This window comes from Schistocerca americana, chromosome 1 (assembly GCF_021461395.2).
Source record: "Schistocerca americana isolate TAMUIC-IGC-003095 chromosome 1, iqSchAmer2.1, whole genome shotgun sequence".
Taxonomy (NCBI): Eukaryota; Metazoa; Arthropoda; class Insecta; order Orthoptera; family Acrididae; genus Schistocerca; species Schistocerca americana.
Window position 1 is genome coordinate 963,599,655 of NC_060119.1, and position 23,110 is coordinate 963,622,764.

Sequence of the window (23,110 nt, forward strand, 5' to 3'; positions counted from 1 at the left end):
TCTATATTTGTGGCATTGTGAACGTGTAAGTGTATTGAGTGCTTCTAGGTCTGTGTTACTCCATTTCACTACTCCAAATGAGTAGGTCAATATTGGTATAGCATAAGGTTTTATAGCTTTTGTCTTGTTTCTTGCTGTCAATTCTGTTTTCAGTATTTTTGTTAGTCTTTGTCTATATTAATCTTTTAGTTCTTCTTTAATATTCGTATTATCCATTCCTATTTTTTGTTTGTATCCTAGATATTTATAGGCATCTGTTTTTTCCATCGCTTCTATGGAGTCACTGTGGTTATTCAATATGTAATCTTCTTGTTTAGTGTGTTTTCCCTTGGCTATGTTATTTTTCTTACATTTGTCTGTTCCAAAAGCCATATTTATATCATTGCTGAATACTTCTGTTATCTTTAGTAATTGGTTGAGTTGTTGATTGGTTGCTGCCAGTAGTTTTAGATCATCCATGTATAGCAAATGTGTGATTTTGTGTGGGTATGTTCCAGTAATATTATATCCATAATTTGTATTATTTAGCATGTTGGATAGTGGGTTCAGAGCAAGACAGAACCAGAAAGGACTTAATGAGTCTCCTTGGTATATTCCACACTTAATCTGTATTGGCTGTGATGTGATATTATCTGAATTTGTTTGGATATTAAGTGTGGTTTTCCAGTTTTTCATTACTATGTTTAGGAACTGTATCAATTTAGGATCCACTTTGTATATTTCCAATATCTGTAGTAACCATGAGTGGGGTACACTATCAAAAGCTTTTTGGTAATCAATGTATGCGTAGTGTAGCGACCTTTGTTTAGTTTTAGCTTGATACGACACCTCTGTATCTATTATCAATTGCCCTTTACATCCTTGTGCTCCTTTGTAGCAGCCTTTTTGTTCTTCATTTATAATTTTGTTCTGTGTTGTATGTGTCATTAATTTCTGTGTAATGACTGAAGTTAATATTTTGTAGATTGTTGGTAGGCATGTCATGGGGCGATATTTAGCTGGGCTTGCTGTGTCTGCTTGAGCTTTAGGTTTCAGATGAGTTATTCCATGTGTAAGTGTATCAGGGAATGTGTATGGGTCTGCAATGTAACTGTTAAATAATTTGGTTAGATGTGAATGTGTTGAGGTGAACTTCTTTAGCCAGAAATTTGCTATTTTATCATTTCCAGGGGCTTTCCAATTGTGCGTAGAATTAATTGCTCGGGTGACTTCATGTTGCAAAATTATCACTTCAGGCATTTGTGGTATCATCTTGTATGTGTCTGTTTCTGCTTGTATCCACCGTGCATGCCTGTTATGTTGTACCGGGTTTGACGATATGTTGCTCCAGAAGTGTTCCATGTCTGTTATGCTTGGTGGATTGTCTATTTTAATGTGTGTGTTATCTATTGTTTGGTAAAATCTCTTTTGGTTTGTGTTGAATGTTTGGTTTTGTTTCCTTCTATTTTCACTTTTTCTGTATCTTCTAAGTCGTTTGGCCAATGCTTGTAATTTCTGCTTCTTTTCATCTAATTGCTCTATTGCTTCTTGTTGTGAGATTTTACCTAACCTTTTTCGTCTTTTGTCTGATTTTTCATTTCTTATAAATTGTGTTAGCTATCCGATGTCTTTTCTCAGTTTTTCTATTCTGATCTGTAGCCTGTGTTGCCATGCTGGTTTTGTGGGTTTCTTCTGTGTGTTGGTTGGTTCTGATCTCTGCCTAGTGTGTATATTTAGTGTAGTGAGTGCTCCTACATAAACCAGTAGTTGTAACTCTTTCATAGTTGTATTTTCATTTATTTTCTTGTGTATGATTGTGTTGATAGTTGTTATTGTTGTTTCGACTTGTGGGTTATTTGGTGGTCTATGCAAGAATGGTCTAATGTCTGTATTTGTGTCTTTGTATTCTATATATGTCAGCTGAAATTTCTCTTCTATATCTAACATGTGTGTCACTTCGTGTTCTATTTGTGCTTGTTCTGGTGGCTGTCGTAAGATTTCGTTTTCCTCTGATTGTTTAATTGACACGTTTTGTTCTTTGTTTGTCTTCTCTGGGATGTTTGAGTCCATTACTGTATTTTCTTCTTCTTCTAATTGCACATAATTTTGTTCCAGTATTTGTTGTACTTGTTGTTTGATGTTTTCTAATTCTGACTGGGGTGTCCTGTTATTTTTTATTATTACACGGGTCTGATCAGCTAGTCGTTGTTCTGTTAAAAATTTTAATTCCGGGTATCTGGTAATAAATGTTGTGTATACTTGTGATCTGTATCCAGTTGTGTTGGTTCCAAGGTTTGTTGCTTGGTAATAACAGAACGTGAGCTGTCGATTAACTACATCTGACCATCTCATCCTCTGTCTTTGTTTTCCTTCTAGGGTGGTTGCAGGAAGCATATCCTGCAAAACACCTCTATTTGGATTTAAATCAATTTTCAGTTGGCTAGCAGTGTCATTACCATTGTGGGCGGGCATAGGGTTCAAGTGCTGTCCCCGACCATGACGGCGCTTGTCCGAGGCTTCTTTAGTTCTGTCTTGAACCAAGTAATCACACTAAAAGGGGGGTTAGCCCTATTAGTGGTTTGTTCTTTTTGTCGCCTTTTACGACTGGCAGAACATACATTATTATTATTTCTTTCTTGTCTCAGACATTATGTCTGGTTAAAAATGGAAGGTGACGCGGACCTTGATCAAGTGTAACTTCCTTTTAACTGTACGGTATATGTTACATTGCATTTAGGAACTTTCAGGTAATTGAACAAGTGTCAATAATTACAGATTTCTGTAGTTGTATATACCAGTTTGGATGTAGCTGTATTGCGTTGATGTACTGGTGGATATTGTGTGGTATGACTCCTGTAGTTGATAGTATAATTGGTATAATGTCAACTTTATCCTGATGCCACATGTCCTTGACTTCCTCAGCCAGTTCGATGTATTTTTCAATTTTTTCTCCTGTTTTCTTTTGTATATTTGTTGTATTGGGTATGGATATTTTGATTAGTTGTGTTAATTTCTTCTTTTTATTGGTGAGTATGATGTCAGGTTTGTTATGTGGTGTTGTTTTATCTGTTATAATGGTTCTGTTCCAGTATAATTTGTATTCATCGTTCTCCAGTACATTTTGTGGTGCATACTTGTATGTGGGAACATGTTGTTTTATAAGTTTATGTTGTAAGGCAAGTTGTTGATGTATTATTTTTGCTACATTGTCATGTCTTCTGGGGTATTCTGTATTTGCTAGTATTGTACATCTGCTTGTGATGTGATCTACTGTTTCTATTTGTTGTTTGCAAAGTCTGCATTTATCTGTTGTGGTATTGGGATCTTTAATAATATGCTTGCTGTAATATCTGGTGTTTATTGTTTGATCCTGTATTGCAATCATGAATCCTTCCGTCTCACTGTATATATTGCCTTTTCTTAGCCATGTGTTGGATGCGTCTTGGTCGATGTGTGGCTGTGTTAGATGATACGGGTGCTTACCATGTAGTGTTTTCTTTTTCCAATTTACTTTCTTCGTATCTGTTGATGTTATGTGATCTGAAGGATTGTAAAAGTGGTTATGAAACTGCAGTGGTGTAGCCGATGTATTTATATGAGTGATTGCTTTGTTTATTTTGCTAGTTTCTGCTCGTTCTAGAAAGAATTTTCTTAAATTGTCTACCTGTCCATAATGTAGGTTTTTTATGTCGATAAATCCCCTTCCTCCTTCCTTTCTGCTTAATGTGAATCTTTCTGTTGCTGAATGTATGTGATGTATTCTATATTTGTGGCATTGTGATCGTGTAAGTGTATTGAGTGCTTCTAGGTCTGTGTTACTCCATTTCACTACTCCAAATGAGTAGGTCAATATTGGTATAGCATAAGTATTTATAGCTTTTGTCTTGTTTCTTGCTGTCAATTCTGTTTTCAGTATTTTTGTTAGTCTTTGTCTATATTTTTCTTTTGGTTCTTCTTTAATATTTGTATTATGTATTCCTATTTTTTGTCTGTATCCTAGATATTTATAGGCATCTGTTTTTTCCATCGCTTCTATGCAGTCGCTGTGGTTATGCAATATGTAATCTTCTTGTTTAGTGTGTCTTCCCTTGACTATGTTATTTTTCTTACATTTGTCTGTTCCAAAAGCCATATTTATATCATTGCTGAATACTTCTGTTATCTTTAGTAATTGGTTGAGTTGTTGATTGGTTGCTGCCAGTAGTTTTAGATCATCCATGTATAGCAAATGTGTGATTTTGTGTGGGTGTGTTCCAGTAATATTGTATCCGTAATTTGTATTATTTAGCATGTTGGATAGTGGGTTCAGAGCACGGCAGAACCAGAAAGGACTTAATGAGTCTCCTTGGTATATTCCACACTTAATCTGTATTGGGTGTGATGTGATATTATTTGAATTTGTTTGGATATTAAGTGTGGTTTTCCAATTTTTCATTACTATGTTTAGGAACTGTATCAATTTAGGATCCACTTTGTATATTTCCAATATTTGTAGTAACCATGAGTGGGGTACACTATCAAAAGCTTTTTGGTAATCAATGTATGCATAGTGTAGCGACCTTTGTTTAGTTTTAGCTTGATATGTCACCTCTGCATCTATTATCAGTTGCTCTTTACATCCTCGTGCTCCTTTGCAACAGCCTTTTTGTTCTTCATTTATAATTTTGTTCTGTGTTGTATGTGTCATTAATTTCTGTGTAATGACTGAAGTTAATATTTTGTATATTGTTGGTAGGCATGTCATGGGGCGATATTTAGCTGGGTTTGCTGTGTCTGCTTGATCTTTAGGTTTCAGATAAGTTATTCCATGTGTAAGTGTATCAGGGAATGTGTATGGGTCTGCAATGTAACTGTTAAATAATTTATATCTAAAAAGAAAGATGATGAAACTTACCAAACAAAAGCGCTGGCAGGTCGATAGACACACAAACAAACACAAACATACACACAAAATTCTAGCTTTCGCAACCAATGGTTGCCTCGTCAGGAAAGAGGGAAGGAGAAGGAAAGACAAAAGGATATGGGTTTTAAGGGAGAGGGTAAGGAGTCATTCCAATCCCGGGAGCGGAAAGACTTACCTTAGGGGGAAAAAAGGACAGGTATACACTCGCACACACACACATATCCATCCACACATACACAGACACAAGCAGACATTTGTAAATGTCTGCTTGTGTCTGTGTATGTGTGGATGGATATGTGTGTGTGTGTGTGCGAGTGTATACCTGTCCTTTTTTCCCCCTAAGGTAAGTCTTTCCGCTCCCGGGATTGGAATGACTCCTTACCCTCTCCCTTAAAACCCATATCCTTTTGTCTTTCCTTCTCCTTCCCTCTTTCCTGACGAGGCAACCATTGGTTGCGAAAGCTAGAATTTTGTGTGTATGTTTGTGTTTGTTTGTGTGTCTATCGACCTGCCAGCGCTTTTGTTTGGTAAGTTTCATCATCTTTCTTTTTAGATATATTTTTCCCACGTGGAATGTTTCCCTCTATTATATTCATATTGTTAAATAATTTAGTTAGATGTGAATGTGTTGAGGTGAATTTCTTTAGCCAGAAATTTGCTATTTTATCTTTTCCAGGGGCTTTCCAATTGTGAGTAGAATTAATTGCCTGGGTGACTTCATGTTGCAAAATTATCACTTCAGGCATTTGTGGTATCATCTTGTATGTATCTGTTTCTGCTTGTATCCACCGTGCATGCCTGTTATGTTGTACCGGGTTTGACCATATGTTGCTCCAGAAGTGTTCCATGTCTGTTATGTTTGGTGGATTGTCTATTTTAATGTGTGTGTTATCTATTGTCTGGTAAAATGTCTTTTGATTTGTGTTGAATGTTTGGTTTTGTTTCCTTCTATTTTCACTTTTTTTGTATCTTCTAAGTCGTTTGGCCAATGCTTGTAATTTTTGCTTCTTTTCATCTAATTGCTCTATCGCTTCTTGTTGTGAGATTTTACCTAACCTTTTTCGTTTTTTTTTCTGACATTTCATTTCTTATAAATTGTGTTAGCTGTCCGATGTCTTTTCTCAGTTTTTCTATTCTGATCTGTAGCCTGTGTTGCCATGCTGGTTTTGTGGGTTTCTTCTGTGTGTTGGTTGGTTCTGATCTCTGCCTAGTGTGTATATTTAGTGTAGTGAGAGCTCCTATATAAACCAGTAGTTGTACCTCTTCCATAGTTGTGTTTTCATTTATTTTGTTGTGTATGATTGTGTTGATAGTTTTTATTGTTGTTTCGACTTGTGGGTTGTTTGGCGGTCTATGCAAGAATGGTCTAATGTCTGTATTTGCGTCTTTGTATTCTATATATGTCAGCTGAAATTTTTCTTCTATATCTAACATGCGTGTCACTTCGTGTTCTATTTGTGCTTGTTCTGGTGGCTGTCTTAAGATTTCGTTTTCCTCTGATTGTTTAATTGATGCGTGTTGTTCTTTGTTTGTTTGCTCTGGGATGTTTGAGTCCATTACTGTATTTTCTTCTTCTTCTGATTGCACATTATTTTGTTCCAGTATTTGTTGTACTTGTTGTTTGATGTTTTCTAATTCTGACTGGGGTATCCTGTTATTTTATTATTATTATTATTATTATTATTATTATTATTATTATTTTTATTATTTTGTGAAGTGTGCAATTCCATATTCCAGAACATTAAAGCAAGTACTTATGTTTGCATACTTTGAATTATGACCAAGATCTAACTGGATATTTGTACATTGTTTTCAAGTAGTTCTTCATTGTAGATAATAACATCACTTGCAAAATGTCTGAAATTATTATTGACATTGTTTGTCAGACAAGTAATATACAATAAGAACAATAATGGTCCCAACACACATCCTTGGGGAACACCTGAGGTCAGTTCTAGGAGGTGTGTTTTTTAAGTAAGTACCATTTTGATATTAAAAATAGATGTGCTAAGATATCTCAATAATTTTAATTTTACATGAAAGCCTGTACCTTACTCTAATTTCCCACATAATTTCTGTCAATATTGAGGCGCTTGTCATAATGTTGTACCAGTTTTTGAATACCCCCCTCATACAAGTCTGCCACCTGACTTGTTAACCACTCACCACTGTTTTGACTTTGTCATCGTCTTGAAGATGCTGACCGCCCAGGTGTTTCTTCAAGTGCAGGAACAGATGGTAGTCACTGGGCGCAAGATTGGGGTTGTACGGGAGATGATCTAGAGTTTTCCATTGAAAAGATGTGATGAGATCTTTGGTCTGTTTTACCACATGCAGGCGGGCATTGTCTTGCAGCAAAACAATGCCCTTGGTCAACTCCGATGGACTGTTGCTTTGATTCTGGTGTGACGTAGGCCACCCATGTTTCATCGCCCGTAAAAATTTGGCTTAAGAAATAATCACCGTCGTTGCGGTACCACTCAAGGAAAGTCAATGCACTGTCTAAACATTTGGTTTTGTGTACATCCGTCAACATTTTTGGTACCCAACGTCCACACAATATTTGGTAATTCAAGTGCTCAGTCACAATACCATACAAAACACTATGAGAAAAATTAGGAAAGTCATCCTGCAAGGAGGAAATCGTAAAGCGTCTGTTTTTTCGCACCTTATTGTCCACTTCCTGCACCAAGCTTGCTTTCATTAACGACGGAAGGATGCCCACTCCATTGTTCATCACGCACATTTGTGCGGCCATCTTTAAATGCTCTCACCCACTTTCTTACCATACCTTCACTCATAATGTTTTCTCTGTAAACTGCACCGATCTCATGATGAATATCGATCGCTTTTAGGCCTTTAGCACTAAGAAATCTTATAACAGTCTGCACTTCACAGTTGGCGGGACTCACGATTATCGGAGGCATCTTAAACACTCAGTACACAATGTAAACAAGGAAGAATCAGACTGTAATGGCGTCAGTGTGTAAATTAAGGTACAGGCTTTCAAGTAAAAATAAAATTATTGAGATATCTTAGCGCATCTTTTTTTAATTTCAAAATGGTACTTACTTAAAAAACACACCTCGTACATCTGTCAATAATTCTCCACCCAAGAAAGAGTGCTGTGTTTTTCCCACTGAGAAACCATCAAACCAGTGACAAATTTCATTTGATGCACCATACAACCACACTGTAATTAGTAATCACTGGTAATCTACCAAGGCAAATAGTCTTTGGAATTCAAGAAATGCTGCATCCACCTCATTACTTTGACCCACAGCTTTCAGGATGTAATGAGAGAGGAGTGTGATTTGTATTTTATGTGATGTATAATTATGAAATCCATGATGCTTGACATGGAGGAGGTCATTCTGTTTGAGATACCTTTTTACATTTGAGCTCAGAGTATATTCTGTGATTGTAGAACAAATAGATGTAAATGATTTGGACAGTATTTTTGTGAGTCACTTCTATACCCTTCTTCCTGCAATTTGTGTGGCAAGCTATACGTAGATCAATCAGGTAGAGCTATAACTACTACACTGACTGAACTTAGAAGGAATTGGAGACTGAAAAAGAAAGATGTCACCTTTGCTGAGCTTGCTCTGAATGAGTCTCGTTTTGTGATATTAAATGTTACGTTGTCTGTAGAGTAAATAAAGGCAGAAAATTAATTTTACTGGAAACTCTGGCTATCAATAAATAGCATTCACAGAATCCTGACTTAACTCTTTAATTAACAGATTCAGTTCTACTGTTCACCCTGGCTGAAGTAGTAGCAGCCAGTTGCAATTTTTCTCACCGTAGGACATACACTCAGTGTAAATACCACAACTATTCTCCATTTCTAATGTTCCATTAAATCCTTTCTCCCCTCTGCCCCTTTTTTGTGCCTGTTCATCACATTCTCCAGTAATTTTGTCCATGCAACATAGATGATGCCCATACACAGTGGTGTACTGTTTTTGTCATTATTTTCAAATACTTTTAATCTTTGAGTGCAATGTAATATACGGTTTATTTGTTCATACCTTCCTTGTGTATATATGCTTATTGAGATGCTTATAACAATTTATCAGATTGTTTATAATGGAGAGACTTTAACCAATATCTGTGTAACTAGTGTAGTTCAATTGTTTATGCCAGTCAGTCACTGGGTTTAGGCATTTATACTCATATTTTTACAGTCTAAAACATTTAGTACATCACTACAGAATATTTCTTGTTTTTGTACCCATGTCATATTGAAGCACTGCAATTTGTGTTTATCAGATACACACATAGTCATAAAAATGATCACATATCTTTGGAAATAACAATCTTTGCATAGTTAGAAGCTCTCACTGATATTGTGTGGACTGCCTGTTCAGTCTTAAGTTGTCTGATGATGGCCTGGAAAGCTGAAAGCTCTTTCAGAACAAAAATACATTAAATATTGTTGTGGAACATTAATATTGTGTGTTTCAGTCTTTAATGTGCCTACATTTTCCAAGTACCAACAGAACATTCCATAAATGGTACTTAATCAACTAGCAACTTGGGGAAATTGGATGGTAATAATATGTAATATCTGTACAGTACTTAAAATGAAGGAATGGTATTTAACTGTGTTCAAGGATGGTTCCTTTGCATAAGAAATGACATTTTGTATGTGTAAAATAATGATGTTATATGTATGGGGATAGGAAAGACATATTTGAGACTATGCAGTATTTTGTTAGTTACTTCATGTCATGGTATGAAAAGAGATTGTAAATTAAATTTAAACCCTATTTAAGTAACCAATCTAAAGTAAAAGTCAGCCACATTTCTGTAATTTAGACTATTACCAAAAAAGGAAGATAATATACCTCTCCATATTGCCCGACACCTAGTCTTTCAATTACACGTAGCTGATCAAGTGGAAATGCTGGTAACCCTTGTTGCTCTTCCTCATCTTCAGCTTCTGTAGCAATGGTACCATCATCACACACACTTAAAGAATCTCCACTATAATGCGATGTGATTGGTGGTGGAGGCAGTGGTGGCGGAGAAGTTGGAGGAGGGGGCTGAAAAACAACAACTGATGGTTTACAATTATCTATTAATGAGTTCTGCATCAGCAACTAGAACACTCCTTTTCAAACAACACAAGATTCCAGTTTAGAAAAATTAAACAGTTATGATGATGAATTGTATCAACACATTCATAATAAAAGATTACCACTTTATTACATTTTAAATGTTGCAAGGATATGGCTGTTGTAGAATTGTAACAGAGCAAGATGGGAGTATCCTGCTTGTTCTCATACCACCCTTGACATCAATATTATTGTTTTATTTATTTGATTCTGTTTTGTTACTAGTATCTAAACTAGTTCATCACCATTAATTGCATTTATGGGCCTTTAAGGCCTACAGCAGAATAAAAAAAGGACACAAACCACTGTATAAAAAGAATACAACAAACTGCACATCATAAAAATTTGTAAAGCTACACATTACAAAAAGAAAAAAAAAACACTAGCTAGTCACAATCTCAGTATAGGAGACATTTATCGCAGATGGCAGTCCATCGCTGATGGTCCCCAATCTCCTTTCATTAAAATAACTCGCTAGTTTGTTAATTATTCAAATTAGCAAGTTCACTTTCTTGAGATTTTACTTGTAAACTTTCGGAATCCCCTTTTGTTAATATTACTCTCCCACAAAATAGTACTGCTGCTTTGGTCATTTCCTAATTACACAGCTATTAGTTAAATTTAAGTCACTTTTTAGTGTGTCTTTGTCTCTCTTAATTTTCCTGCTTTATGTCATTATTTAACATGTAATAACTGTGTATTTTCCCATTTTGTGATTCCTGTCTTATGAGCATCTATAAATAGGCATGGTGGTCAAAGCCTCAGTCAGTCAGAGCTTGGGCACTGAACTCATGAATAATCTATGTGTCATTAAATCAGAGTTTACGAATCATAATGTGAACTTACTATATTATTCAGTAATGGTGACTACTATGTTAATTTGCACTTAAACATCATGTGTTTCTTAGTAAAATGTAATGTCATATGGCTTGCTTGGTTGGGAGACCCTGAGGAGCAGGTTCAGTCTTCTAATTGCAAAACTTTTTCCTATCCTTTGAGCACACTGGCAACTTTCCTTCAGGAATCGTGAGACTTGTGTGTTAAGTGTGTCTGCTAAATGACGTAAATAAGTAAAGGGTGTGTATGTATTGTAGAGTTATGCTTGCATTGTATGGTAATGAGAAAAGGAGGAGGGTGAAACCTTCTCCTGGCACACTGCCTACTCCTCTCGAATATCACCAAGGGGCCCATCAAGCTTAATGTCCTAATCTGCTGGACGTGTCACATGTCCTCACATTCCTTGAGGCACTGTGAAGAGGATTGGAATTTAATCCAGGACATTGGCACAAAGTCTAGTGATTGGGACTTTATGCCACCACCCCTCCCCCTTGTCACTGGGAAGACAAAGAGAAAACTGCCAGCCACCACCCCTACTCCTTGTCACTGGGAAGACAAGGAGAAAGCTGCCAACAGCATGTGGCATACCTTTCCATCCAGGTACTGGTGATGTCCGACATTTCTGAACTTCGGTGATCTGATGGGGACTTCAACAAGGCAAGGCTGTTTGCATGTTTCTCAGTTATTCCACACTAGAGTGTTTGAAATGCAAAGCTACTTAGCATATCAGCATTTTGAGAATTAATACATTAATCTGCCACCAGTAAACTTTGTGAATGTTGAAACTTCCTGGCAGATTAAAACTGTGTGCCCGACCGAGACTCGAACTCGAGACCTTTGCCTTTTGCGGGCAAGTGCTCTACCAACTGAGCTACCAAAGCACGACTCATGCCCGGTACTCACAGCTTTACTTCTGCCAGTACCTCGTCTCCTACCTTCCAAACTTTACAGAAGCTCTCCTGAATGTTGTTAATGTCTTTAGCTTACCAATCTGGCCAAATATTGAGACTCCTGCATCTTATACAAAGCTGATCATCAGAAAGGGAATATTATGTGTCAATAAATATGCAGAGATTGAACACTATTTGCAGCAGTGTTGTGTACAATCTTTAACAAATGTTAATTAGGCCTCTTTGTAGTAGGAGGTTGATTCATGATAACAGGTTATGAGTCTACAGGATGTGAAGTTCCAGGTCAGGTGAGTTATCAGACAAACAGCAATATTGTCAAGACGAATGAGATCTTCAGTGAAATGTTTTGTTTAGGAGTCAAATGTTAAGGTATTAAGCACAATGAACTATAATTTTTGCTGTCTATGGAGTATAGTTATGTCTCATATAGCATCAGCAACACCAAAATAACACAAGTCAGCTACATCAGTGTAATGATGCGGTGGAGGACAGCATATGACATCAAAGTACTGTGCTACCAGAGCACAATTTTCATATCTACATCAACTGGTGAGGTTTCAGTTACAGGCTGTGTAAATCAGGACAAGAAATCTATGTCAGAGGGTTCTGAGATTAGGTTTTTCAGTACAGCAACTACAATAACAATTTGTAAATATGCACAATATTATGAAAAGAAAGTTGCTACTCACCATGTAGCAGAGATGCTGTGTTGCAGATAGGCACAACAAAAAGAATGTCACAAATATAGCTTTCGGCCAGTAAAGCCTTCATCAAAATTAGATGACAAACACACACATACACAGTCACTCATGCAGATGCAACTCTCACACACAAGGCTGCAGTCTCAGGCTATATTTGTGGCAGTCATTTTGTTGTGCCTATCTGCGACTCAGTATCTCCGCTATATGGTGAATAGCAACTTTCCTTTTCAAATTTCATCCTGGATTGTCCATTGTTTATAAATAAGCACAATGTGTGAGCAGAGTGATTTGTTAATCTGTACATTATAATCCATAATTAAACTCCGACATCTTCTGAAAGTGAAGGAACCTATTTACCATGAGAAACTTGTTCTTTCTGGTACAGATCATCCCATTCAAGGGACAGTCATCTTTGAGAACAGAAATGTCATATTGCAACTCCACTGAACCACTGTCATTCAGTCCAGAAATTCTCTTTTCATTCTTTAACACATCACATTCTGTTAATCCCATCATGTAGGAGAGCCTTTAGGTATGTGGAACAAGTCAAGTTATATATTAAGGTGCTGAAGCAAGCATTGCTAGCGACTTCTATGATGTGTACCGGTAGCAAACCATGACTAGTACTTACCTACTCAAATTGGCAGTCGTGGTAATTACTTGCAGATAACTGAAAGTATATAAGTTTGGAGAGATGTCAACTCTAGCTAAGTTGAACCTTGATAAATTTGAATATTCGTCTAGTCCCTACAAAAATCACTGATAAATTAAAGAAATACACACAACAAAATTGAAATGATTGTTATGACAGACCACCCACAAACACACTGTAATTTGATATCAGCAGCTAACACTCAGTAATTAAAATTATTTCATTGATTGTTCCCATATGTGTCTTGTAATTCAACTCTTCCCTACACTGCTTTGTTTACTCAACAATGTGCAATATATTGCAGTGCATAAATCAAGTTTGAAAAATTACTTCAAGGAAATACAAATATTTGACTCTTTTAGAGAAGAAGCAGAGTACTGAGGCTGTGAAATGTGTGGTGAAAGGAAAAGGGAGTAACAAAAACTTTTGAGATTCCATCATCCATGCTGTCCAGAATCATGAAGAACAAAGAGTAGTTTGCTGAAAACATACCATATGAAGGGATGAGATGGCAATGAGCTCCCATGTCTTCCTGATCACATACTGACTCTTAAAGAATAAAAATGTCATTGTGGAAAACTGAGGAAAGAAAGAATAATGCTGTTGCATACAGTTAACATCGACAGGTCTCAGAAATGAAACTCTTGCTTAATAGCAAAAGTTGATAAACGTAAATTTTTCAATGGTATGAGACGAGTTCCTGAGTCTTACAGCTCCAACTTCAAGTATACGATATCATTTCCTGTATTGTACTGCTACAATTAAAAAGACATGGATGACAGCAGAATTATATAAAGAGTGACATAAGGGGGAAAAAAGAAAGGAAAAAAAAACAGAAGCAAAAATTCTTGCTTTTCCTGGACAGTTGGGAATTAACAAGGAGCCACCACCTCCAGATAAAATTAAACTTAATTTTTTCCCTTGTCAAATTGTAATTGAAAAATTATAGTTGCTTGATGAAAGAATGATTCAGAAATTTAAAACTTTTTATGCAAAGAAGTTATGAAAACAGTGTCAGGTAGCATCAAAGATGGTCAGATGCCCAACATAATAGTTTTGGTAGTGTTGCTGTCTCTCTCTCTCTCTCTCTCTCTCTCTCTCTCTGTGTGTGTGTGTGTGTGTGTGTGTGTGTGTGTGTGTGGAGTTTATGGGCACTTAATTTTGAGGTTATCAGCACCCTTACACTCATTAAAACAAACAAATGTGGAGAAAATCTCTAATATTGTTGCGCACAGTGAGAAGCAAATCTGTAAAGTGATACTCATACACTCGCTCCCACCTAACTTGAATTGACCACAAGATGCTAAGTGAATGGAGAAAGAAAGAAAGATTAAAATACTAGTAAAATGACAAAAAAAGACACATGGAAATATCACCGACTGACCATTTACAAAAGACATGAATGAGCCAGTCACAGTGTTAACACATTAAGATCATTTCCCTAAAATGTAGGAAAAATGTTGTACAATTCTTAAAATTTAAACTCAACCACATTCATTTGAACATTACTAAAATAGAGGCCAAATGCATCAGTAAATCCGCTGCAGCCCACTGGTTGGAAACTAAAACACAGTCCAATAACGTGTGGCGCATAGCGATCTGTATGCCACAAGCACTACATATTGGGGGATCCTCTCACCGGAGCAAGAAGTATGCATCACAGGCCTGTGGCCTATGCGAAGATGAGGACCTCGCCCCATTGACATGGCTGGAAGGAAGTACACCACGGTCGTGCTGTGGGCTTTACTAGATGAAGCTTATCATCTGTCCTTTGAAGCACCCATCCTTGCACTGATGCAAGACTCTGGATTTCAACAGTGTGGCTATAGCATGAAGGAGGATGATACACTGAAATAAATTGGGTTCAAATGTTGTAGAGAGTGAAGGGCACTGAGAGAATCAGAACAGACAAGAAATTTAACACTAGAAGAACATCTCATCTGCTTCAGTGCCTACAAGATCACATATAATTCTGTGTTGAAGACAGTAAGGTCTTGTCAGATCTTGAGCCCAACATCTGGGGAAACAACAGAGTAACCAACAGAGTCCCCCTTTTTAAACACGTCTGTAAAGACGGCTACATAGTTGTGAGGCTCATATGAAATGTTATATGAGTGCAATCTCTCCTGAACTACCAAATCTAAAATTGCACTGGGCCGACCACAATGACAATTTGGGGTTGGACATGCTCCTCACTGAGTGGCTCCAGCACATGTTGCATGCAGATCCAAAATGGCATTGTTGCTCATGGAGCACTGGAGAAAAGGTATTCCAAAGGCAGATGAGCAAGACTATGGTGTGTGGATGAAGTCAGAAATACAAGGAACTTAAATGGCCGATGTACCATGAGGTGCTCTAAAACAGCTCTGTTTCCCATGAATGATTGGAGAAAAGACATTTCAGAGGCAGATGAGCAACACTATGGTGTGTGGCTGAAGTCAGAGCTGTGAGGAACTGACATGCCTGATGCACCACGAGTAGCTGTCACCGGATGGTGAGTAGTGAAAACACACACACACACACACACACACACACACACGCACACACACACACACACACACACACACACACACACACACACACACACATGCACACTTATTTGCAGAAAACTGAAAATTAATCTTTGCTGCCCACTCCTCTCCTCTAACTTCCATACTGTAAGTTGCAGCTAATGGGTCACTTTTGCAATGCTGCAGAAAGAACAGAAAACAGCCAGCAAAATCACCCACAATTAATTAGCACTGTACAGGAATCCATGCTAACAGTCAAAACACTTCCTGAGTAACACCATTCTCCATTTCAAAATGATCTGACACCACATCACCAACTCAAAACCTAAAAGAGGGATTAGACAGGAAGGACCATATGAAAATGAAGAGCTGGCCACAAAAGCCCCATTGATAGAGTTGCACGAGTCCAAGTACTGTCGTATGCCTTACTGAACTCTAAGAATGTACCAAGACAGTGCTGTTTATGTCTGAAAGCCTGCTGAATAGCCGCCTCTATTAGGGTCAGATTGTTGACAGATGACCGAAATCTCTGGAATCCACATTAACAGTGGCTAAGGAGTTGTCTGGTGTCTAACAACCAGACCAGGTGACAGTTAACCATGCACTCCAGGGTCTTTCCCATATAGCTCTTTAAGGCAATTCTCCAGTAAGTGCTGGGCCATGTACAGTCCTCTTCTGGTTTGAGGAGAGGTATCAGAATTGCCTCTCTCCACAAGTTGGGGAAATAGGCTGTCTGACGTATCAGACTGAAGCATTCAAGGATGATTTTCTTTGACGGCACTGGCAAATGTCTTTGTATTTGTACCTGATTTGGTCATAAAGGGTGCAGTATCATGAGTGTCAAACAATGCCGATTCCAGTTCCCACATGGAGAAAGGGCAGTTGTAGGACTCAGAACTTGTGGATCTGAAGTCTAACTTGCCCCTCTCTGCAGTCACACGGTAGCATCAAAATGCTGTCTTTGCAAAATGCACTGCCATCATCTGGGTGATGTCTCTGGGCTTTGGAGATACCCCTGTTTCAGCACTGCTGCTATTGGTAAAAGGCTGTATTTATTGGAAATCCTCCAGAAGGCTTCCTACACTTTTGTAGAGGGTTAGGTTAGGTTAGTGGTGTTTAACGTCCCGTCGACAACGAGGTCATTAGAGACGGAGCGCAAGCTCGGGTTAGGGAAGGATGGCGAAGGAAATCGGTTGTGCCCTTTCAAAGGAATCATCCCGGCATTTGCCTGAAACGATTTAGGGAAATCACGGAAAACCTAAATCAGGATGGCCGGAGACGGGATTGAACCGTCGTCCTCCCGAATGCTAGGCCAGTGTGCTAACCACTGCGCCACCTCGCTCGGTACACTTTTGTAGAACAAATGGAATCACTGATAGGGTCCAGGAACGCCTGCTATGACCTTTTCTTTCTCTCGAGCCTTGGCTCTCGTGACTCAGAAGGGAATGAGGTTGTCTGCTGTTGGGCAGCATTTAAACCGTCTAAGAGCTGCATACCTGTCCCATGCCCCTGAACAGCATTCATCTGTCCACCAAAGTACAGCTTGCCTTCTAAGATGATCTGGAAACTTTTGGATGGATGAGTCATTGGCATGGTGGAGCACTTGCGTGAAGTGGTCCACCCATTCCTGGACTCTGCCGCAGTGTTCTAAACCAGGCAGCTGGCTGAACAGTCTCCAGTAAGGCCTGTTGATCATTTTGGTGGCTTCTGTTCAAGCCACCCTCCATCCAGTAGGTGAATGCAGAGTGAGAAGTGGTCACTGGATTGAAACTTGTCAATGACTTCCCACTGAGAAGAGTCTGTGAGGGCTGGAGAGCAGAAAGAGAGGTCAGTGGCTGAGACTGACCCTGTCACTGCACAGAAATGACTGGGAGTGCCTGTGTTGAGAATGCACATCTTGTAAGGTGTCATGAGGCTCTCCAAAACCCAACCCCAAGGGCAAGTAGATAATGAACCTCACATTATATGATGGGCATTGAGTCGCTCAGTTGGAGAACTGGTTGAAGGAGTTGTTCTATACGACCAGTTAGAGCCTCTGAGTCAATTGCAACATGTGTAGATAAATACAACAAAGAGACTGTGATCCTGGTGGACATGAACTGCAACTGCAAATGTTTGCAGGTCAGTAACTACGGGAGAACACTAGAGTGGTGCACATTATTGACAAACTAAGTGCCCCCTCCCTTGGCCCTTTCCCCAGTCAGGTCATCCTTGCGACAGAGTGTATGGCCACTTAGGAGAGGGGCAGCAGATGGTTTAAAGTGCATTACATGCAAACACAAGCAGGGAGGGGGGTCTATGCTAGCAGTTTCAGTTCCTCCACATGTGTCGTGAAACCCATTTATGTTCCACTGTAAGTTGGGAGCCATCTATCATGGGGAAAGCACTTTCATCCTGACTTTCTGCCATGCAATGGATGGAGGCTCAGTCTTGGGGCAAGATAATTGCCACAGTCCGACATCAGAGGCCATTGTCTCTAAAGAAGAATTGAGAGAGGCATCAGAAAGGATGACATCAACATCATCAGTCTGTTTACTCCCCAATTCTATCTGTGGTGTAGACATTTGGCCTTTGATTTTTTTTGCTCTGGGTTGGATTCGGAGCCATAACAATGGGGTGGTTGTGACAGCTCTGGGCGGAGCACCAGACCAAACCATTGGAGAGGCTGGGAGTTCCACAATGTCAGTAACTGCAGATTTTTCTGAAGTTCTGGGGGAAGGACAGGCTTTGAATTGACCGCAGCAGCACAAGTGCATGAACAAATGCAGATACTAGTGCTGACACTAGCAACCTCTGTTTGTGTAGCAGCACCAGCTTTTAGCACTGGCTGTTTAACAGCCAAAGCAAAGGAGGTAGGGAACATTGGGGGCAGTGTGGCTTTATACATCCTTCTGGTCTCATTATATGGCATGTGCTTCATAGTAAGAACTTATATCTTCCATTCTTCTAGATACATGCTGCAATCCTGACTCCAGACAGGATGAGCTCCAGAGCAATTCACACACTTCAGTGGAGATGAACAATGGGCACCTTTGTGTGCCATGTAGAGGAAGTTCTGTGGTATTAAATATCAGGATGAAGGCATCAGAATACACAAGTTCCCCGTCCACCCTCTTCATTATATTTTGCACATTGACTATACCTTCTGGAGCCCACTCATCTTTCAGTTCCTCCTTGGGTATGTCCACCAGATCCCTGCATGTTACAATACCTCTATTGTAATTCAAAGTGGTATGCAGCTCAGTTTCAATGGCATATTCTCCAAGACATTGAACTTTTTGTAGGTTCTTAACTTGTTAGGAGCTAGATGTTTCCACCAACAGTGTCCCATTACACAATTGCTTAACTGATTTTAAAATGCCAGCAGTGCCTTCTAACCTTTTTTCAAACGCTGAAAGGCAAAACTTTCTTGAAGCTGGCCCATTTCCTTTTTGCAATTAAAAACACAATCCGATTGCCAGCATGTGTTCTGATACTAGACCCAAAACTTTTAGCCTTTACTTCTCAGTGAGGAGGACTGGCTACCCAATCCCTCTTACTTGATTGGATGTTAACACCTTTTTAGTGGCCCACCCTTTCCACTGGGAGGAGAAGTGGATAATTTCAAAGGTTCCATATCAGTCCCACACATCTCCACATGTCTACGTAAGTCTTATAGAACTGAGGTGCAGCAAGATCCCCAGAAGTTGCCTGCTAATAACTGTTCCATGTCAACAGCCATGCATCTTATCTTATGAGCCTGGAGCACATCTTGAGATTGAAGATTTTTCATAGAGTTTCAGCCTGTTGTTGGGTTGTGAACCATTGAGGACTGAGGCGGGGACAAAGCCTCTCCGTCGTATCTAGGTCCCCGGTTCAATACACAACACACACAATCCTAAGTATATTAGCAACCTTGTCTGCAAGTCACCACATTGAGAGATTTCTATGTGCCAAGCAGATAGTCAAGGGCGATTCTAAAAGTTGGTCAAGGGAGGGGTAGTGGAATATCGCTTAACAAAAGGAAAGTTGGGGTCCTCCACTGACAAACTGGTAAAATTTGGTCTTGCTTAAAGCAGTTTTTGGCAACCGTTTTCGAGTTCAGGGTAAAAAATGTGTATTGATAAATATTTATCAAAAAACAAAGGTGATGTGACTTACCGAACGAAAGCGCTGGCAGGTCGAAAGACACACAAACAAACACAAACATACACACAAAATTCAAGCTTTCGCAACAAACTGTTGCCTCATCAGGAAAGAGGGAAGGAGAGGGAAAGACGAAAGGATGTGGGTTTTAAGGGAGAGGGTAAGGAGTCATTCCAATCCTGGGAGCGGAAAGACTTACCTTAGGGGGAAAAAAGGACGGGTATACACTCGCACACACACACACATATCCATCCACACATATACAGACACAAGCAGACATATTTAAAGACAAAGAGTTAAATATGTCTGCTTGTGTCTGTATATGTGTGGATGGGTATGTGTGTGTGTGCGAGTGTATACCCGTCCTTTTTTCCCCCTAAGGTAAGTCTTTCCGCTCCCGGGATTGGAATGACTCCTTACCCTCTCCCTTAAAACCCACATCCTTTCGTCTTTCCCTCTCCTTCCGTCTTTCCTGATGAGGCAACAGTTTGTTGCAAAAGCTTGAATTTTGTGTGTATGTTTGTGTTTGTTTGTGTGTCTTTCGACCTGCCAGCGCTTTCGTTCGGTAAGTCACATCATCTTTGTTTTTTGATAAATTCTTCCCACGTGGAATGTTTTCCTCTATTATATTAATATCATTGTTAATTATCAAAAAAATGATTGAATCTGTTGGGATAATATATTCACTGGTTTCTGAAGTCATTTTATCCACTGTAATATGATACTCCATTGGGAGGGGGCATAGCCCCCATAACCCATCCCCCCTTGCCACCGCCCCTGCAGACAGTACTGTTTCCTGTGCCTGCTAGATGTTGTTGTGTTTAGGCCAGCGAAACTGGCATGTCAGAAAATTCTCCTGGTGTTGAACAATACTGGGTGTGGTAGTAGAATATCTGTAACTTCTAAAGATGCTTCCCCTTCTCTTTTAAAGAGGTTGATTAAAACACTCTCGCTAAATGTGAAGCTAAATTGAGAAGAATAAGAAGTAGCAGCTAAGTGTGCCTGCTGGGCAGAGTATTACTGTTGTTGATTTGAGAAAAGAGTTTGAGGCAGTAAAGCTAAACCAGAAGCTTGTACATTCAAAGAAATCTGTAGTCTTGTCTGATACTGGTGATTCATCTGAACTTGAAAAAATAAAAAATAAATCTTATGTGACATGAGAACAGAAGTAAGGGGTGACTTTGTGGCTGCTAGTGACAGTGGAAAAGAGTATCCAAGAATTATCCAGAAACTCCCTGCTGATGACAAGAAAGGACCTACAATTAGTTAACTGTATGGTAGTCAGGGACAATCTGGAATGGCCTAATTAAGACAATTTTTTAGACTATGAATAGGAGGCTACAGTCACAAAAATACCGTAACCTCATTCTGAAAAGTTGTCATTGACTTTTTTTATAAAGTTAAATCTTGCAGTTCTTTGCTTTTGATTTTTGTGTTTTGTCCCATAAAATAATTATTTGGGATACTGGTACATAATATTAGCTTTCAGTATATCGAGTAATACCTGTGCTTATGTGACATTATTCCAAAATAGAGCAGTCACCTACTCCCAAAACGCATTAAACATATGTTATTTCTAAAAGTACCAGCTCATTCTTACACGTAATTCTTACATCTAATTGAATATTATCAAATTTTATCCACATTTAAATGGCCAGTATACAACTATAATGTAAAGGAACCCCAAAAAATGAACTAGTCTCACCACAGTTGACAGCGTCCGTTTTGGAGTACAGTTGATTTATAGCTTACTTGTATGACCAAAATATCTGCTAACATCATGAAACAACAGTTACCACATATAAGGAAATTAATATTTTCCTCAATAGCTTACTACACATTTGTAAAACATACCTTACATATTTCAGTAGCAGCATAATATTGCTGTGGTGGTGGAGGAACAGGAGGAGCTTCTGGAAACACTATTCGGTGACTAGGCGGTGGTGTGCGGGTCACGTGTGGTACTGCATAATCTCGTGACACTACATCGGGAACACCTATAAATCAGACTATGTTAAACAAGTTGATCAAGAGAATATCATCATTCCACACTGTCATATACTTTAAAATGTTGAGACTGAGAGGCATGTCAAATTATAATAGGCCTAATGATGCTTACAAACCTACCTGAGAGTACAAAAAACAAAATGTATATTGCTTGGATTATGTCATAGATGCACTCTGTAGAACAGTAAATAATGAGAACTCTCCATATGTATATAAATAGTGCTGTGTCACGTTTTTAAACAACTGTTAGGTCTGAAAAATGAGTTGTTTTGAGAGTATTACTTTATCTCTAATGCTCCATTCTGGCAGAGAATGAAAACTTAGTCTTTCTTTTTTGCATTTCTAGTGATGTAGTTCTCTTTCCTTATCTTTTCTATTAAGCACTATTGGCTCTTCAGAGAACAAAGAATGCCTTCTTCTTACTCAGATCAAGCTAATTTTCTATCTTATACATGACAATATTAACAGAGGAAGGATTTCATTACTATATATTACCCTTCCCTTAATGTCACAAACTATTACTTTCCTAACTATATGGCAAAGCAATTAACAGTCTCAACACCATCAGAAGTGGAACTGGATGATGACTGTAAAGAGAAGAGAGAGGCTAAATATTACAAAAGAATTTCTGGAAGATGAATCCAATGTTTTAGGAGGTCAATGTACGTAGAAGAAAAAGGATAGAGAAACATTGTAAGTTGTTACTTTCATTAACAATGTCTTTCAAAAGCAAAATAATCAGTAGTAAACCTCTTTTCCAGTTTTCAGTATGTATTCCTTGAAACTGGCTCCCCAGCTAATTCCACAAGAAATGAATAAATATAGTAGACTGGTCAATGAATATCCACGTTTCTAGTCTTAAATAGTAGGTGGCAGCAGCACTTGTTTTGTTATTGTCTGCAACTCGCGGCAAATTAGTGTGATTCCAACTTTCATTTGGTTATCAGTTACGGAAGTGATTTAATTTTTGTTAAGTAGTTTTTGTTATCGCTTCGTTTGTCTAGATTAAGATTTAAAACAGAGAGATGTCAATTTCTCCATATAAGCACGAAATAAATATTGTATTTAACCATGGGGTAACGTTGGCCCAGGTTTTTAGGTTACTTTGGCCCAAAAGATGTTAGGCTTACAGGTTGTTTATTCTGTTATATACCAGTAATTATTGTAAAGATTCATTACTCTTTTGAACAGAATTCTTCCCAATAAGGCTGAAAAATCTTTTTCTTCTTATCTTACAGACAATGCCACGAATACACAAGTAGAAATTTGGTTGTAGATCATACACTAATTACTCACTGGAGAAGTTGGAAGAATGTTTAGAAGTAATTCGTGCACATCAAATGACTCAACGTGAAGCAGAAC

The 23,110-nt window shown here is 38.5% G+C and overlaps 1 protein-coding gene across 1 annotated transcript in view; it reads right to left on the reverse strand.

Annotated features, from left to right (window-relative positions):
- Positions 1-23,110, reverse strand: part of LOC124548252 (discoidin domain-containing receptor 2-like) — a 939,799-nt gene that overhangs the window by 89,800 nt on the left and 826,889 nt on the right. Inside the window, exons 11-12 of the mRNA XM_047125161.1 lie at positions 21,596-21,738; positions 9,736-9,933 (exon numbers count right to left, since the gene is read on the reverse strand). Of these exons, the coding sequence (XP_046981117.1) occupies positions 9,736-9,933; positions 21,596-21,738 (341 nt within the window). The remainder of the gene's footprint in view (positions 1-9,735; positions 9,934-21,595; positions 21,739-23,110) is intronic.